The sequence below is a fragment of the Dunckerocampus dactyliophorus genome, chromosome 3 (assembly GCF_027744805.1).
Source record: "Dunckerocampus dactyliophorus isolate RoL2022-P2 chromosome 3, RoL_Ddac_1.1, whole genome shotgun sequence".
NCBI classification, from domain to species: domain Eukaryota; kingdom Metazoa; phylum Chordata; class Actinopteri; order Syngnathiformes; family Syngnathidae; genus Dunckerocampus; species Dunckerocampus dactyliophorus.
The window spans coordinates 2,475,592-2,495,672 of NC_072821.1; the positions used below are offsets into that span (position 1 = coordinate 2,475,592).

The 20,081-nt window shown below is 43.2% G+C and overlaps 1 protein-coding gene across 3 annotated transcripts in view; it reads left to right on the plus strand.

Annotated features, from left to right (window-relative positions):
• Window positions 1–17,540, plus strand: part of LOC129178760 (BTB/POZ domain-containing protein kctd15) — a 35,698-nt gene extending 18,158 nt beyond the window's left edge. For all 3 annotated transcript variants that reach the window (XM_054771298.1, XM_054771297.1, XM_054771296.1), the window contains 2 exons: window positions 3,023–3,328; window positions 14,853–17,540. In XM_054771298.1, coding sequence (XP_054627273.1) covers window positions 3,023–3,328; window positions 14,853–15,011 — 465 coding nt within the window. In that variant the 3' untranslated portion in view covers window positions 15,012–17,540. The remainder of the gene's footprint in view (window positions 1–3,022; window positions 3,329–14,852) is intronic.
• The last annotated feature ends 2,541 nt before the right edge of the window (window positions 17,541–20,081 follow it).

Consider the following 20,081-nt stretch of genomic DNA (forward strand, 5'->3'; position numbering starts at 1 on the left):
TTGTCATGTAGACCTACAAAGTACACTTGGAAGAACAAGAGGTGAATAAATGTATTGCAACTGATGTGAAACTGATGAGGGGTAGGATTAAATAAGCTTTGCTTCTTCCTACTCCTTTTTGGACATGCAAAATTGTGAATTGTACTATGTGATGTGCTACTGTTTGACTCATGCATGTTCAGGATGAATTTACACCATGAACCATGATAATAAAAAGCCTAGTAGTGCTGTACAACTTTTATCCGCAGTCTGCAGTGCCCTCTACTGGTCAACATTATTATTATTATTTTTTTCCCTTTTTTTTCCTCTACTGGTCAACATCCAAACTGGACACCAACCTGTCTATAGAGGCCACCTGTCTATAGAGGCCACTTTTGCAGACTCCCTCTAGTGGCCGCTATAGACAAGTTTGACTGTATTTGTATTTTAGTTCACTTAGCCATTGTTATGCTTGAAAATGCTTTATTTAGGCAAAAAAAATACGTAATATTCACTTAAGTATATTGTAGGTATTTTTGACCGACAGGCCGTATTCAACTGTGAAACAAGTAATTCATGTATTTTTGGAAAAACCGTGAAGCATGAAAAGTCGAAGCATGAAGTGGTGAGGGATTACTGAATAGAAAGAACAGCCAACATCTCATAGTTGGATGTAAATAGTTGGATTATTAATTCAATAAAAATGGCCCTCACACTGGTCTTTTGACACCCCTGACTTATAATAATATATTGACAATTCTGGTGTTATTGTCTCCGATAGCAGTCTCTGTGGTGTGTTTTTATCAAATACTTAGCTGTAAAACCTTTTCTATTGAGCGTACATACAAAAAAACCCAGTTTGATTGATATTTCATTTGATGATGAAGAGAAGGGCAGCTCCTGCATAGCGCCTTTATCCAGATACTCACCAACTTCCTCGGTTCATGTAGCAACACGATACAAAATTGTGTGGAAATGAGTTTGTGCGTAGTATGCGTGTTACTATTTACCGTTTAACTCTCTGCTGTGAAAACTAGCATGAAAACGACAAAGTTAGTGGTGGCACAGCACTGCTTCGTGCTTGGTTAGTGTGCCTAATAATTTGTCCTAAACGCACAGACACTCTTTATCCATCCTGCCAACCCCCTCCTGGAGACTATTTTTGTCATCTTCCTCTTCCGTCCCCGAGATGTCGCCTCGCCGGCGGCGCATCAGCTCGGCCATTATTCTGAAGCTCAAACGGGCTGTCCGGACGCAGGTTTTTTCGGGGATGAAGTCGCCTGGTAGTGCTGGCGGCAGCAACCAGGACGAGGCTACCGCTGGCCCTGTCTCAACTCACCTCAGCACTTTAGATGACTCTGTTGTTTTGTGCGGCGCTCAGGATGACTAAAGTGCCTCGCAGATAGAACCCCCCCCCATGTTAAAAACATATCCATCCACTGGCGTCAGACCTGGGTCGAATGAGGCACTTTGATAAAGAGAGCTGCCTGAAGGGGAGCGTCTCAGTGCGGGTTTTTGTCAGCTGCACCCAGGCAACCTTTTTGGGGTTTTAGATTTTGGTCCAGTTTACTGGCCTTATTGAAGAAGCAGCAAGTTACACAGAATGCATCCCAAATTCTGCCTTTGCCAAGATAAACTGAATGTCAGTCGGTGGATCAGTGACCTCCATCAAGGCGTTTTTTTGTTTGTATTGTTTTTGTAGTTAATCAGCTACTTCCTGATTCATGGAGGATGACGTAAGATTCCCTCTATAGTGACTAAAATGACAAAAAGAAATATTTTTTTCCAGATCCTGCCCAAATTTTATTGGGTTTCTTGGCCCATATGTCACCTCTGCTAAGTTTTTGGGAAATGATTTTCTGGTTATGCTGTCTTTCTAAACAGAGAGCACATACAGTATGCATGTGCCCAGATTTTTTTGTTAAGATTCATGCTTTCATTATTGGGAAAATTGAAGAAAACGGTGAGAATTGTCAGTGGTCACTACAGGAGGTGAATCGCGTAAGTGGTTTGGCTTTGGTTTTTACACCAGGTATCCTTTCTGGTGCAAGCGATGGCCAGGAATCGAAGGCGTACGTATACCAGTACATCACCCCTGACTGGTGTGGACCACAGTACCGAACCACAAATGTGAACGCAGCCTGAGAGTGAATGAAGCTGTCAGTCTTCGTCCCGCTAATCAGAACACATTTGTATTAATTACTAATTGTTTAGCAGCGGGGTTTAGCTGTACGCTAATTAAATGTGGTTGTAATAGCCGCTTAATGTGAGCTTCATTAACATACAGTGGGCATACATTAAAGCCCTCCCTGTCTGTCTGTCTGTTCCCCGCTTGCACACACATTGTCTCCTCACCTTCCATCTGCTTACAACCCGAACCTTACGCCTCCATTCTCTTCTCGTGGTTGCGCTGAACGATGGCGCCATCTGCTCTTCTGGGAAATGAGAGGCAAATGCGCGGAGGGCAAAGCTCCCCCGGGCGAGCTTTGCCCGTGGGGGGAGTAGAGGGAGGCAATCTGCTGCAAACCGTCTGCATGCATGATGATGCGCCACGATGGCCTTGCTGCAGGAGTCGGATACGCGCTAAAGGCTAAAAGGCTAGCACGGGAATGCTAGAAGATACTGCGACGTGTTTCTGTTTGTTTACTGGGGAGGTTTCCTGCCGGTCAGAGGTCATGGCTGATGCACATCCCTCTTAAACACGGCAATATCTGCACTATGTCGGCTGTGTCTCAAGTCGTGTACTTCCGTACTTAGAGTGCATAAGTGCGTTCACACTGTATGAGAAAGGACAGTAATCGATTTGGGACAGCACTACACTACACATTTGAGCCCTGGGGAACTAAGTACACTGTGTATACAGTATACATATTGAAGTGTACCGACGGAAGAATTTGATTTGAGACACAGCCACAGACTCGGATTTTGTCCCCTTCTTCTGATGCAGTCCAATGCAAACGACAACTACAGCAATCAAAATATTGTTAAACGCGTACCTCTCTGACAATGTCAATATAAGGGGTCACTATCCCGCCCCCTGCAGGACTTCCAGCTGCTGTACGAGGAGGCGCGCTACTACCAGCTGACGCCCATGATCAAGGAGCTGGAGCGCTGGAAGCAGGAGCGCGAGCAGCGGCGCATGGCGCAGCCCTGCGACTGCCTGGTGGTGCGCGTCACGCCCGACCTGGGCGAGCGTATCGCCCTGAGCGGCGAGAAGGTCCTCATCGAGGAGATCTTCCCTGAGACGGGAGATGTGATGTGCAATTCCGTCAACGCGGGCTGGAACCAGGACCCGACGCACGTCATCCGCTTCCCCCTCAACGGCTACTGCAGGCTCAACTCCGTCCAGGTAGGAACAGTTTCTCCACACTCCAGTCACAAAAAATTCCTTTTTGGTCCCGAGAAAGCTTGTAAAGATCTGTCTGGTGTCTGCTTTGGTAAATGTCCATGGCTGTGTTCCCTAAGGTCAAAGGTCTTATCAGTACATGCACATATACACACGTTCTTCTCACTTTTCAATATTATTGATGTAAAAACAAGAAGCCTGTTGATTGAAGTGATAGTCAACATAAAATGGGCAAAGCAGCAGAGGTCTGAGTGCTGATGCCTTGTTTGCGTTTAAGTTTGATGTTATTGGTGTCCAGTGAAAAGCATGTTTTAATGATAATAATATTATTAAAATTTGAATCTAACAATATAATTTTTGGTTTGATTAATATTATAAATTATCATTATTTATTGCCAAAAACAATACCAATTGGTTATCTTTGTGTTGCGTCGACAAATGCCAAAATTTGGAGCGAGATTATGTGTTTTACGGGTGGACAAGTTATTTAAACGCACCGCAATTCACTTTTAATACATAAAATGCAGCACAAAGTGCTTCACATGTTAAACGCAAACATCAAAATAAACAAATAACCCCGCCCTAATTTTATCTCTGTACCCATCAAACGACCCTCTCCAAACCCATCCCGCACGGAACAACCCACCCCACACACTCTTGACATCACAGTAATCCAGGAAATAACAGGCCTAGCTCAAACTACATTTTTCCGCTGAGCAGAGCACTACATCTCCTAAGTACGCACACAGACACACAAGAGCGTCTGTCTCGCACACTGCTGATGCGAGAAGAAGGTGCTATCTTGTCAGTTTCTCTCACGAGAAGTCTCGACACCTTGTTATATTCCGATAAAACTGCTGCTATAGCAACGTGAACACTGAAACCTGGTTGATGCTTCTGCATCGATGCGCCAGTGTACGCTACGCGAGCTCGCTCCTCCCCCTCCAAATCCTCTTGCGTAGTGTGACGTGTACCTCTAAAAGAAAATCTGACCTCGCAGCGACGTGGACCGTGAGTATCAGTAAAAGTGACGGTTGCAACACACTGATTAGTTCAATTTCCATTGTTAACTAGCGACAGCGGAAGCTAACAAGCTAAATAGTGGAGCAGCGTCATGGCTGCTCACTGAGTTGACACACCGGAAAACACCGGCCCTCGTGTTTGGGCGGAGGGTTGCACTGCATGCACTCAACCCTGACTTTGAAAGGTTCATGGCAGCGTTGCAAGGGATGCCAAGGCAGACGCATAAACCATGCCTTTGTCTCTTCTTTGTGGGCTGCCATTGTTGCTGTTTGCAAGCTGGCAGCCCGAGTGGCTCTTGTAGACCATGCTTGAAAGTGCACCTTCAATTTCAAATCCACTGAACTTTGGTTAAAATTGCGCCTTCGCCACGGCCTTGTGACGTGAAATATTAGCCTGGCGTGTTCTTTCCTCCTCTTACATCCCTGCCGTCATTTGCACGTGCTCACAGCAGCATATTTTGGAGGGGGGAAAAACAAAAGTAGTTTGCCAGTTGTGTTGCTCGGAGAGGAAAACATCAGCCTCACACCACAGGCTCGATACAACACACTTCATTGCTCACACATACACACAAGGATCCTTCCTTCCCTCCAGCACCCAAAGAGAGCTTCTCCCAGGCAGCACTCTGACACCTCCACCTCCCTCCCGCCAGCGTGAGGAGACCACCTCCGGGGAAGGAGAGTCCAACAAGCGGGACAAAGCACGCATGGACTGCGGCCATGTTTTCCTGCAAAAAAAAAAAAAAAGTAAAAAAAGAGCACGGGAAAGGGCTGGAGGAAGAACGGGGTGGGGGAGGGGGGTTGGTTGGTGAAGGGAAGGAATGATATGCATAATTTACACTTTACTCCTTTTTAAGACAGAGCTCCCTTTTTTAAAAAAAAAAAAAAAAGCTCCAATATAACAACGCTCAAGGCCATTGAAATACACGTATTGCATTTTTTAATACCATACTTACAATTTCTCAAACAGCCTCAACCGGTTTATACTTCTTTTATAGATTTTTAAATTACTTGCAATATAATTAATTGGCGGTATCAACTAACACAACACTTTACAACTCTGTTTACCAGCCGGCGTGATTATGGGATGGCAGCGGTGTGTCCTAATTGGACGCCTTGAATGAAGAGACAAGGCGTTGTTTTACCGAGGCGAGCGCAGATAAAGTCCTCGTAAAAGCCACTAAATAGTGACGACCGCACGACTTTTATGATAGGACCTTTGGAATGCATGACCAACTGGCTACACTTTTAGGTATGTTAACTTTGATTTTTAGTTTCCGTTTGTCAGCGTTGTGAGGATGTCCCCACTGAAGTTTGATCACAAGGAAATTATTTCCCAAATCGTTCGACGGGCCCACGTGTGGTTTCCTACCACAAAAAACGCTACTATCGTTATTATCTTTCCTTACGTATTTTCCATTGCCTTCATAGTTTTTGTTCATTTGGGATGAATCACGTGGTTCTTGCTGCTTCATAGTGATGCAATCAGAGTCCATTTTAAACCTCCGCTTGTGTTACCAAATATGGTTCCTCCTGTAAATACAGCGGGCTCATTGACTCAAAGAAGCGTGGTGTGTTTCCACGTAAGAGGAGATCTTTCCAAACACTCCCTCCGTCCTCCCTCATTGTTTTCCGACAGGCTCTGAGAAGGTTAGCAAAGTAATCCTGGTCTTAGCCGCCAGACAATATGCTTGTCATCTGATTACCGTGCGGGACCCCGACCCAGGGGAAGACACACAAGCAACCACACCCTGCCCACAAAGGAAGGCTTACTGTGGGGTTTAGCAAACAGCACTGTCTGGAACAAAGTGTTTATGGCGTCTTGACAGGAAAGACAACAGCATGTGATAACCTTTTTGAACTCTTGCTTGTTGTTTGGTAAAAGTGATCCATTTACTGTCCATACAGATCGGTCTTTACGTTGGTCAGATGGTCAAAATGATTAGCACTCCTGTACGGACACGGATAGGTCAAATGTGGCTGGACGAACGAATAATGTTCTTGCTTTGGCCACAGGGAATCACTTAAATAATAAGAACTGTGACCTGCGCTCGAAAGCTCCCGTGTCTTCGTAAGCCCCTTTTGTGTGATGGGAGTGTTCCCAAAGACGCGATGTGGCAGTGAGACGCCACCTTCCTGTTTTGCCATCAGTTATTTCTGGAATTCAATGGTGTTTCTCACCTCAGTAACCCAAAATTGAGCTACAGAAAGTTTCAAGTGCCAGCATTTTGACAGAGAAGGTGAGAAACACTCTTGAATTGAATTCAAGAAATAACTCATGGCAGGAAGATGGGGTCTGTGTTGGGTCTTGCTGCCACATCGAGTGTTTGGAAACACTTGCATCAAGATCACGCCTTCAATTAAGGTAAAAGTAACCTTAAATGTTCACGTATCCCTTTCATTTGTAATTTATAGGCATTTCCTAAGTGTTTTATGCAGGTAAAACTATAAAATTGTGTTTTGTGTCAACATTTTTGAGATCCGGTTGCTATTTTGGAACTCAGCAAGCGAGCTTCTTTTTCTCAGAAGCTAAGGACGTTGGACTCGTACAGCGTATTAACACGACAAGACGCATGCCGTGTTGTGCGCTAACCATAAAATGCACGTAAACCGAGGCAAAAACACACTAACCGGGGCAGACGCTAGCCAAAGTTTCACTGCAGTAGGTTAGCCTATTCACTGAAGAAAACAAGATGATCACAAGGGACTTAAAGTTCCCACATTTGGAGCTGACTGATTTATTGATTTTTCAGATGTGTAGCAAAGCCTGTTGTGGGGCGGGCTGATCTCTTTTGGAGCAAGTCTCATGTCCATAAGGAAGGAGGTTTTTTGTTTATGATGACATGAAAATCTGTAACTTCAGTGAACAAGTGAGGGAGATGACAGATTTTAGTGCTATAACATTAAAAGCCCAAAGAGCATTTATCCCTCTACATTGATTAGCAAAATAATAGTCAAAGCATTGTGTGGGTGTACCTAATGAAATGTCCGGTGAGTGAACTGACTGCTGTTGCTGCTCATAAACGTCTTTCATTTACTTGTGTTTAGTCTTCCCCCTTGTTGGGGACCTGACAGAGTCGGGATGAAGTGATTCTCCATGCAGTCATGAGTGGAATTTTTAGGGAATAATACAAACCACCTGCGCTCTGATGTCTTTCCAGTGGAAGGGAAAAACAGAGCAGCAAAAAGGCGCTTAACAGAGGGAAAACATTTAGCCAGACTTACAAACACACATAGAGAGAGACAGAGAGGGGGGCAGGGTGGTGGTGGCGCAGTGGGCACGCCAGCCCCATACATCACAGTGATGAAGCACTCAGATCAGAGCCCAGCCAATCCGTCCTTCATCACCGTGACAGTGGCAGTGAGGGAGCTCCTTGTACTCCCACCGCCTCCTCCCCTCGGCCACCGCGTCGAGGAACGCAACCCGTCGCAACACCCTCTGACATGTCACACTACACACACTACAAGTCCATCAATCTGGCCTTGTGGACACACACACACACACACACTCAATCACACACAGTGGTGCTAGGCTACAACGTGACTCAAAGATGGTCGCCATGTACTGCTTCGGGTCCATGAAGAAAACTGGACTCGGGCTGCGTGGAACTTGTGGAACTTGTGGTGGTCACAGCCTCAACCAAAATGCATTTAGCTTTCTTGGGCAGTGACACATTCCCTCAACCCACAGACATCCTTGCAAGGATCTTCTATTCTGTGTGGATTTTGAAAGTGTTAGTCGTGGGTGAAATGGAAATTCTGTGGTCGTTATTGTTAAATTATTGAGGATTAGTGATGATTAAAAGAATATTGGATGACATTTGATCTTTTCTTGATTGATGACATCATCCTGGTGGAAGTCATTAATTGATTATGGATGTGCGTTTGAAAAATACACACACAGTTTCTGCTACTCAGATGATATTGGCAAAATACAGGAACTTTGAAAGTCAATAACAATTGTTATCCTTCGTGTCTGCTGCCGTCACGCTCATGAATTAGCATGGGAAGCTCCTTGAACGCCTTCTGTTTTGCTGCAGAGCACGAAGCGAGGCTGTAGTCATGGGGCCAACGTTTAGGGGTGCAACGAGTCCTCCAATAATTCAACTACCTTGATTACAAAAACTTCTCCCACCGAGTGAAAGTCCAAGGATGTGGGGGGCCACTTTGATGTTTTATGATTTTTTTTAATTTTATAAAAAAGCTATAAAAACCTTATATATATTTAAAGATAAAGCTTTGTTTTACTATTCATTATTTAGTATAAACATTTCAACCTATTCTCTTTACATTTCTTACTATTTCTTTACTATTTCTTTACTATTCTTAAAATTTTTGCTGTTTTTTTTTAATTTTTTATTTTTTCATTTCTATAATGTGCCACAGGCCAATAAAAAACAAGCTGTGGGCCGCAAATAGCCCCCGGGAAAATGGTAATGATGTTAAAAAAACTATTAAGATTTTTGCTGTGTTTTATTGTCTTTGTGTCTTTGTGTTGATGGCAATTAGCTTTGTTAAAATGCAACCTCAAACGTCACCTCTACAGTATTTGAAGGTTTATGTCTCCCAGCGGTTCTCAGTTATTTTCTGACAAAAATGTTTTTGCGCCGCCGCCACCCCACCTCCCGATTTGAAACACCACAGAGATACTGATATCTATTTATTTATCTGTATCTATTTATTTATCTGAAGTGTACACATGTTTGCAGGTTTGCACTAATATTGAAAGCCCCGCCCACACACACACACACTGTGACCCCCACCCCCCTGGGGGCGCCTGCCACACTATTTGGGAAGTGTTGATGTAGGGAAAGGTTTGGTACCTGGAATGGATTTATTCCATTCCTATTGTGGATTTATGGGGAAAAACTATTTGGAAATCCAAAGACGTTGAAGATGAAACAACGTGTACGTTTTTTCGTGTTATGACTAAACTGTACGTGCTCACCTTGTGCAGACCCGCCTACGCTTTGCAGGTATTTAGACTGGGAGGCCCGCTGGAGGGCAGGGTGTGCATTCCCACCACCGCCAGCGTGGTCACCTGACTCTACAGGGCTGTTTGTGTCATTCATTCATTCATTCATTCATGTGTCTTTACATCAAGCTCTCGCCTTACGGCTACTCGGAAATGTGCTGCATAATCTCAAAAGAAGAAAATATGACACTGTCAGAGTGTTTTTGAAATCACTGTAGTCATTCATAACAAAGATGTCTCTGTGAAGTCACAGCTTTAAGGCTTTTTCATGTGTGATGCTTACTTACCACAGTCGTGTATCAGTCACCTTAAAAGACATACTTTAAATAGGGTCTGTCCACGCCATCATGTGTCAGTCAACTTGTGTGTGTGTGTGCGTGTGCACGCACTCTGGTGGCCATCAATTATACATTATGCTTCGCTTTCCACCCACTTTGATTCTCGCCTTGGCAATATAGGATGCTGAGAGGTTAGCGGAGCGGGACTTGCGTAGATGTACAGCCTCCTTGTCCCCACGGCGACCTGAGGTTGAGTGACAGCTCAGTGAGGGGATAATATCGTATGGATGGCTTGGGATGATGGTGGTGGGGAGGAAAAAATCAAGAGAAGGCGAGCAGAGATGTTAACTTTGATGTTTACATTAAAAATGACAAAAATAGCTCTGATAACCAATTAAAAAAATGCCTCCAATGAGGCGAGATTACCCGTCCTGTGCTGTAGGTGGGTTAGCGTGGCGAAATCAAGCGCTCCTTTTCTGTGACGTGCTGCAAACGACCTGTCCTAACTTCCCCTGAGCTCACTTGTAAAGAAACACGGCATGGATCGTGTGGGACTTCTTCACTCTTTCAGAGGAAGGCATTTCGTCAAATGCTCTGAAACATCAAAATAAGAAATGGGGAGGGGGGCAAACACTGTACGTGGTGTTGGAATTGCACTGCTGTTGGCGTGTTCAGGGCAGAATGAAGTCATAAAAGAGCGTCAGACTCTGTGATTCTGTGGGGACCAACACTGTTCCGCCATCTGTCGCCATAACAAAGAGCTGTAGCTTGCCATGATGCTTCGGCATTAATTACGCAAAAAAAAATTACGTAATTAATTCGATTAATGAATTACCGTCGTTATTAACGCGCTATTTTTAACAGCCCTAGTTTAAAACCAAGTTGACTCACCACCGACAGGAGCTGGTCATCTTTTCTGTTCTAGCTAACGACTTCTTGTTGTCCCGTGGGAGTTTCCCGTGGAACGCTTACTCACATGCGCGGTGAGTTTGGTCGCATTAAACGTCCTCGGTTCTGTGCCACCATGGGAAAACTTGTGCATGACAAGCGTTGCACTCAGCTGCAACGTCTTTTTCGGACTTTAACGAAAAATACACATGGCCGACATCACTCCTACTTCTTGCTAAACGCCCCAGCGTGCGCTGTTGTTGTGATCACGTGGGATCTATCCGGCCGCTGCTGGATGGACGTTCTGGGGTGGAGTCTGGAATCAACTGCTTGTATCAAAGTGCTAATATCGGAGATTTCAGATGCAGCCCGATATAATCCCGATACTCCTTTTTTGGCTGATATTGGTCTGATATCCAATATCAGTATCGAATCAGGACACCCCTAATATTTTGTGACTCTTTTGTTGAATTCTGAGATTTGAGAAGTTCCACTCAATATATTGTCGGGCCATTCGAGTGAAGCAATGAAGCTGGCAGCTTTATTTGGAACCGGATCTAAGAGTCAGGGGTCAACAGTAGGTGGCGCTGCATGAGGACGCGTTAGAGCTTTTCAACCAACTTGTTTTGCGGACATCAAAACCTTTCTGCAAACAGTCCTTGCACGGTCAATCCTCCTGTGGCGCCGATTCGCCGCAAAAAAAGCTTCGATGTCCTCCAGTCAGTGGCAAGTGTGCGGAATAATATCCTCAAGTGTTGTCACGGATTCACGATAAAAGCCAGACAATCTTTATTGATCAGGCTGTCCTCCTCCTCCTCCTCCTCCACGGCCGAACACTTTGCCGAACGTAAGCGAGTTCCCCCATGTGTGAAAGGGTGGCGATGGGGGGGAAATGCAATGTGATGCAATGATTAAAGAAGCCAATGTAATATCATTTCCATAATCGTTCGCCTGTCATGGATTTTTTGGGGGGGGCTGCTTGTTTGATGCTTGGGCAGGTCTCTTAATTAGCCATCCTCACCATCAGCTGTCTGCCATCTCTTCTGTCTCACAAATTACTGACTTTGTCCTCGCCCCCGCCGCCGCCGCTGCTGCCTGGCCGGGGGATGAAACTGGAGGAAGGAGGAGGGGAAGACACAAGGAAACGTGCTGCTGTCGTTCAGTTTGGAACAGGAAGCAGAAGACAGGAAGTTTGTTTTGACATCCAAGTATACTTTTATACTGTAAGTCATGTTCAAGGTGCCCTTTTATGCAACAGTGACTTTTGAATGATGCTTTAGTAGTAATACGTGCCCCTCAGGGTTGCCCATAGGACTTTTTGAAGCTGTGGTGGTGGGCTGCACGGGAGGGCGGACTTCTGCCGCTGTGACGTGCCGCTGCTGCATCTGCAGTTTTAAAAAAAATGACAAATAGCTATTTTTTTATGAGTTATTTTTTTATTACTTATTTAACAAGTGGCTACACATTTTACAGGCTCTTGTTTATTCTCCTGAAAATAAGAAACAAAGTGAAAGACAACACAAGACGTCGCGCATCTGGCCACTGATCAAGTGCAAGCAAGGCAGACAGGCAATTCCGGTGCATGCTTATCAAAATAAAGCGCAGTGAGACATTTTCAAACTAATTGTGGTCAATATGTGATTAATGATAATCTATATGTGTATCTAGTGTATATATGCTATATACAGTAGCATATTCATACAATATATTACTTTTTAACTCATTTTCATGGTATGGCAGCTTTTATTTTGGAGTGGCGCACCGCCACAATCAATTGCATGTAGCGGAAAGCCTGTCCCCAAAGGTGAGGGACATTATGCAAATGTCTTAGCCAATGAATGTGGTACGGTATCTTCAAGGAGGTGCTGAGACTTTCTCACCTGTACGGGCCAATGGCAGCGGGGGCTTTTTTGTGCCGATAATCCTGATCAGAGCAGCCGTTTGAAAGAACGGTACAGCAACTAGCGAGTAATGTGGCCTCCTTGTGCCTTTTGCTGCTGAGTGTTGGGATGAACCGAGGGACGTAAAAAGTGGATAAAGTACACAATAGCACCACTTGGAGACAAACACAGCTCATTAGCATTAAAGCTACAGGCACTCAAAACGGCGTGTTCCCAGGAGGGTTTACTAAAAGCGCTTTTAAACTGTAAATTCCGCGGCATCAAGGCTGGATTTTGGACAGCACACGTCCAACACGCTACTGTGGAGATTAACGGTGTGAGGGATCCATCGTGTGCTCGGTTAGCAAATGTGGTGAACCCAGCCTCTGGGTGGTGTGACCCTTTGAACCGCAGACGTAAACACCCCACTTTGGTGCTCCGGTGGGGGTGGGGGCCCTGTAATTAAAGAGGTCACCCTTGGCGGTACATGTGTGTGTAAATAAGTTTGGAAGTGAGAACTCTGGCTCATGAAGACGGCTCCCTCAGCGAGCGTCTTCATTTCCATATTTCCATGCAGCGTTAAGAGGACGGGGAATAAGTAAATACATGGCAATCCTCGCACGGGGATTTCCAAGTTCCCCCTCCAAAAAGAAGACACAATATCCCACAAGGATTGCAGCAGAGAAATGGATATTTTATGTTGGATCAAACTAGAAGTCTGGAGGTTGTCCTCCGCTCTTGTCTCCTCGCTCAGCAAGGTCCCATCCTTATTCCCTACACGTGGACCCTCTCCTCTCCTCTCCTCTCCTCTCCTCTCCTCTCCTCTCCTCTCCTCTCCTCTCCTCTCCTCTCCTCTCCTCTCCTCTCCTCTCCTCTCCTGTCCTCTTCTCTCCTCTCCTTTCCTTTCCTCGCGGTCTTGGCTTCTCCTCTCACCCCGGCCTCATTACTCAAATTAGGAGCTCCAGTAATCACCTCCTCGCCGCGCTCATGAACACACCTCGCTCACACTCTCTGCAACCCTTTGAGCTCGTGGCCTCGCTTCGCCAGCCAATGGGGTGCGAGCATCATCAATATTAGCGGTGGTGTGATGTCGGCAAGCCCCCCGGTCTCGTTCCATCACGGGGGTGTTGGGGGAGGTGATGTGCGTTAATGACACAGGGTTCATGTTGGGAATGATGCTGAGGCTGATGGGAGGAGGGATTATGGACGACCATCTTTAAAAAAAAAACAAGAACTTCTACCTGACTGAGGCGTGTGTGCTGCTAATGATGGCTTATTTCAAAAGGTAAAGGTCACCAGAAAGGTCACAAAGTCAGACTGAAGTATGAATACCTGCAGGACTTCATTACCGTCATCGAACGCGTGCTTTGCTTCTCTGTCGGGGTTTGGGTGAAGGTAGGGTTTATTCTGGGTTAGGCTGCATGGCAGAGTTAAGGTTGGAGTTTGGGTTATGGGTTTCTTTAGGGTTTTGGTAAGGGTAAGGGACAGTATTTGTTAGGGTTATGGTTTGTGTTATGGTTATTGGTTTGGTTAGGGTTAGGTTTAGGGTTAGGTTTAGGGTTTTGAGTTTAAGTTGGGTTTTGGTAAGAGTTTGTATTCTTTTAATGTTAGGGTTTTAGATTTGGGGGTTAGAGGGTTAGGGTTTTGGGTTTTAGAGCTAAGGGTAGTGCTTTTGTTCGGGTCAGGGTTTGTGTTGGGATTATTCTTTTAGGGTTAGGGTCTTAAATTAGAGTTGGGTTTTGGTTAGGGTTTGTGCTTGGGATAGGGTTTATATTGGTGTTAGAGGTAGGGCTTTGCTTATGGTTAGAGTTAAGGTTTGTGCCGGGGTTTTGGTTAAGTTAGATTTAAGGTTTTTGGTTAAGGGTTCATGTTTAGGGCTAGGGTTAGGGTTAGGGTTTAGGGTTAGGGGTTAGGGTTAGTGTTAGGGTTAGGGTTAGAGTTAGGGTTTAGGGTTAGGGGTTAGGGTTAGTGTTAGGGTTTGGGTTAGGGTTAGGGTTAGGGTTTGGGTTAGGGGTTAGGGTTAGGGTTTGGGCTAGGGTTAGGGTTAGGGTTAGGGTTAGGGTTAGGGTTAGGGTTAGGGTTAGGGTTAGGGTTAGGGTTAGGGTTAGAAAATGAAAGGATGCAGGGAGCCATGTTGACATTTTTTAATTTTGTAAACTGGATTTAGAACCCCTCACATACTATACATTCATAGACAAAGCTTTGTTGTATTATTAGTTCTTACTATCAACATTTCAGCTTCTTTTTGCCTTTTTGCTGTATTTTTTTCAATTTTTTTCAATTTTTTTTTTTTTTTTTTTAGCTTAATTCTATTTTTACAGTGTGTTGCAGGTCAATAAAAACAAGCTGTGGGCTTCAAATGGCCCCCGGGCCGCACTTTAGACACCCGTGTCTCCGGTGATTAGAGTTAGGCTGGTAAAGGTAATCGTGTGTGAAGTTATCAGTGTGACGTCTCACCAACATTTGTACCTGTCCCGGTCCGTCCAGGTCCTGGAGCGTCTCTTCCAGAAAGGCTTCAGCGTGGCGGCGTCATGCGGCGGCGGCGTGGACTCGTCCCAGTTCAGCGAGTACGTGCTGTGTCGCGAGGACCGACGGAGTCTGTCCATCAACACGCCCATCAGGATAAAACAAGAACCCCTGGACTAGGATTCTAGAGCATTCCGCACACACCCCCTCCTCCATCTTCCTGTTGTAAGTGGACCACACCTTCACTTAGAACACGTGTAGTACGCTGGAGCGGAGGCTCCCTCACCTCTGAGGGGAATGTAGACGCAAACAAGACCAAACATCTGGGATGAACACACATCCCAGCAGATCCCTTTGAGGATTACTTTTGGCCCACTCGGGACGCCTGTAAAGACGAAGCGAAGAGGACATGATAACACCCACCCCTTCATGATGTCAGCCCATCATCAGTGTGTTCTTCTTCTCTTGTTCCGATCACGCCACGCTGTAAAGAGTTAAGCATTAACGGGATTATTTTCATCTTCTTTTGTCCCACGTGAAGGATGTGTTGTTTGTCTTGAAGAGGAGCGTTTATTGGCAGCAAGGAGCTGGCAACGCATCCGACTCGCAGAGCGGCCCATTGTTCCAACAGAGGGGACAATCTCCCTTTTAAACGTGTCATTCCGTCATTTTAGCCCTGCGAACGTATCTTTCAGCAGCCTCAACTTTTGATCAAATGTTCAAAAATAGTCCAGGACCAAACACGCACGCGGAGTTTACCGCTACGTCTCCACTTGGGCAAAAGATGTCCTCCTAATGTTTTCTTTGGGGTGTTTTTGCACTTAATCATGTCCCACCGCCCCGCTTCCCTCACAACACTCACGGCTGCGTCCACAAACGCACTGATATTTTTGAAAAGGACCACCATCCAAAACATGGATCACTACGAACAACAACCCCCCCAGAAATTAACATTTTGTCATAATGTCAAAATAAAAAGTGATCCCAAACAAACTGGTATATTTAAAACAAAATTTTTAATTTAATTTTTTTTTTTTAATTTTATCAACTGCAAAAAATGGCACAGTCTAAAACGTGTCTCAGTGTTTCTTTTTTTTTCTTTTTTGATGAAAATACAAATATATGGGGACAAAACCAAATAAAGAAGAATTTCTTTTTTTCGTTACAATTCGACATTTTATGTGTAAACAAACTATGAGTTAAAATGATAAAAAAGTTGTAGCTAATTGGAAGAAAGACATTTTTGGAAAGGACGGCGACAACCGAAGCAAACTGGAGAAAATGAGAACTCATTTAAAAAGACTGATGGTGACAAAGACAAACTAAGATAAAAATGATTAAAACTAGTCCAGTAAATTCATTTAGAAGTGACATCGAAAAAAAGCATTTTTATGTTTTTATTTATTTTTGAACAAAACCGTAAGGAAAACATTCTGTATTCAAATTTGGATGAAAATAAAACAACATATGAGGACGATTCCAACGTGTCCAATCAAACTATTACTATGATGGAAAATGTATATTTAAAAATGAAAGAATGAATATACCATTTTCTTTTGTAAAATTAACATTTCATTTTTAGGTTTTTTTTATGGAAAAAAAAAAAGGTTTTATCCAATCAGAAGATGGAAGAAAGCCACTTCTGGAAAAAGGCACAACAACAACATGGAACTGAAGAAAATGAGGGAAAAGTCAACAAAAAAATGTGGATGTCAATTTTTTGGGTTGTTTTTTAAGAACATCCAAATAAAAATGTCGTTTTAGAAAACTACCTTTGTGTGTGTGGACGAGGCCTCACACCTTGAAAGAAAAAGGGTGAATGTCCCGCGGCTGACATGGTGCATATTTCCTGATTGTACAAAGATGTTTTCTTTCTTAGTGTTCAAAAAAAGAAGAAGAAGAAGACGAGCATCGTAAATGCGTGCTGGCTGTAGAGTTCTTTGTTCCTTCTGAGTCGACTACAGCCGCAACAAACTTTGTGGGATCATGTGGGAAGGGGAGGGGTGGCGATGTGGGGGGGGACTCACGATTAAGGTCTTTTTTTTTGCATCAGACATGGCGATTTGTGTGTGCGTCACTTACACATGCTGTTTGTTGCGTTGCCAAAACTAAGAAAAAATAAATAAATCTATAAAGTAGGATCAGAGCAGAGCAGTACGGCTCTCCTCCATGGGGGGGCGCAAGCCTCCTCAAAGGGAATACTCAACCCGGGCCAGTGGAGAACCTCGGCTAGCACCCCCTGCTGGTGCTTTGTGGACTAAAGACGCACCGCAACGACTCTGGAATGACTTTTCCCAGAATTTACTTAAAAAAAACAAACATCAAATACAACATTTTTCTCTACGGTTTTCATGACCAGCTGGGTGTTACTTATTCCCCGAGGCGGCAATAACGCACCCTCTGATGACGTACCGGACAGTTTTCTCAAACTGCGCCACCCAGCGGACGCTCACTTGTACAGCGGACTGGTTTTTCAAATAACCCCCCCCCACCCCCCTGAAAAAATAATGCCATTGTTGTACATACGGATTTAAGCGTTTTCAAAGGTATTATAATAATAATAATAATAATAATAATAATGTATATTATTTAAAGTGTTTAAGAACAATTAGACTGTGGTATTCTAAAGGGCATGTGTTCATTTGCAGTGAGTTTTCTTGCATATTTGCGATAATAAAAGGATGTACTGGACGTCACTTGGCTTTGTCTCATTCCTTCCTCCTGTTCCGTCACAAAGATCAGTACAAGTACGCTCTTTTACAACGCAGTATTGGGGCCACATTGGAAAAAAAATCTGAGCTGTCGAGAATAAAGTCGTAAATCGTAAATTTACGAGAAAATTTACAAGAATAAAGTCTGAAATTTACGAGAAAAAAAGCTGTTAATTTCCAAGAGAAGAAGTCATCATATTAGTACAAATACGCTCATTTACAACGCAGTATTGGGGCCACAAAAAAATTGGAGATGTTGAGATAAAGAACGTAAATGTACAAAAATAAAGCTGTACATTTATGAGAAAAATAGTCATGTTATTTTTGCCCACGGCCAAAGGTCACATAAGTCCCTCCTTTTCATAGCTGTCTCAGGTAATGCCTGTTACGACGGGATATTCAAATAATCGGAGATTTTGAGAATAAAGTTGTAATTTTACGAGAATAAAGTTGTAAATGTACGAGAAAAAACTCGTGATATTACGAGAATAAAGTTGTAAATTTACGAGAAAGAAGTTGTAAATTTCGAGAAAGAGGTCATTATGTTACGAGAAAAAAGTTGTATATTTACGAGATTAAGTCGTAAATTTATGAGAAAAAAAGTTGTAAATTTGTTTTTTTTTCATCGTAAATTTTCAATTTTTTTTTGTTTTTTTTTCGTAAATTTTCATAGCGGTTCCAGGCAACGCCTGTACGACAGAATATTAAAATAATCTGAAATTTCGGGAATAAAGTTGTAAATTTATGAGAACAAAGTTGCAAATATACGAGACATTTTTTTTAAAATAATTTCTCGTAAATTTACAACTACTTTTTTCAAAAGAAGGCAAATTTAGGACTTTATTCTTGTCATATTCCAAGTTTTTTCCCGTACATTTATTATTTTTCATAGCTGTCTCAGGCAATGCCTGTTACAACGGAGTATTAAAATAATCTGACATTTTGAAAATAAAGTCGCAAGTTTACGAGAATAAAGTCGTTAATGTACGAGACAAAAGTCGTAACGTTACGAGAAAAAAAGTAATACATTTACAAGAATAAGTTGTAAACTGACGAGAAAAAAAGTAATAATATTACCTTTGACCAAGGCCAAAGGTCTTATATGTGACTCTAATACGCCATCGTACGAAGCACATATCAGATAACATTTTTTTTTCCTTAGAATTTTTTTCGTATTAAAATATATGCATACATACAGTATATTAATTAAAAAAATAATAACAATTATGAATTACTAATAATATTTTTCATTTTTATTATTTTTATTACCACTGGTGTCTGGAAAAAATGCTTTTTTGTTAATATTAAACTTGTTTGAAAATAGTCATATTTTAAAAACTGAAAACGTCATGTCATGTACAGTACACTTTTTCTTTTTATTTGAAGGTTTTTCCAAAAACTTATGCAATGCTTACTTTCCCTGGTAACTAATTACATCTATGAAGGAGTAATTCTGTTACTAATTAAACTTATTTATTATTTATTATTTACCCATGAAGAATTGTAAAACATTTTGGACATCCTCGTTAGGATGATATTTTTATTGTTTTTAAATGCATGAAAAGTTTCCCTTGCAAGTGGTCGAAGTTACCAAAACAGTTACACAGACCTGCAAAAAAAGACATAAGTTACACAGACCTGCAAAAAAAGACATAAAAAAGACATAAAGTGCTGTAATGTTCATGCCAGGCCAGTAGTGGGCGACGTCACAACTGCTCCTGCACAAAAGCATCTTCAGCACTTCAGCACTCGCAATCTGTCAACGACGAGAAGTTCCAACGTACATAAAAAGCAGGCTGTTTTTCTCCATTCAGGACTAACAAGGCGGCCAAGATGGTGAAAACAATCCTCTCCTAAACGCCAATATTTTGCACTGAGTTAAACGTTTTGGTCTTTGCAAAAATGCTACAGCTTAATTAGCGGCACAAACCTACAGGGACTTTTTGTCTTTTTTCTTCTTCGGTCGGCGTCTGTGTGCTGCCTTGGAAATGGAAATGAAGCTCGATGAAGGGTTGATTTTGCTGGGAAAAAAAGGTTGTACTAGCGTACGTTCATCATGTAAAAAAACAAAACCAAGATATGAATAGCAAAACAACGAGGCGTTCCCACGCGAGCTGAGACATAATTTCTTATTGTTTTGCATGTTCGTCACGCTTAAACGTTTCAGATCATCAAACAAATGTAAAGATTAGTCAATGACAACACAATTGAACACAAAATGCAGTTTTTAAATGAAACTTTTTATTATTAAGGGAGAAAAAAAATGCAAACCTACATGGCCCTGTGTGAAAAAGTGATTGCCCCCCCCCCCCCCCCCCCCCCCCCCCCCCCCCCCCCCCCCCCCCGTTAAAACATAATTTAACTGAGATTAATTGAGATCTATCAGTCTGGAAAAGGTTATAAAGTCATTTCTAAACCTTTGGGACTCCAGCGCACCACAGCGAGAGCCATTATCCACAAATGGCAAAAACATGAAACAGTGGTGAACCTTCCCAGGAGTAGCCGGCCGACCAAAATGACCCCAGGAGCGCAGCGATAG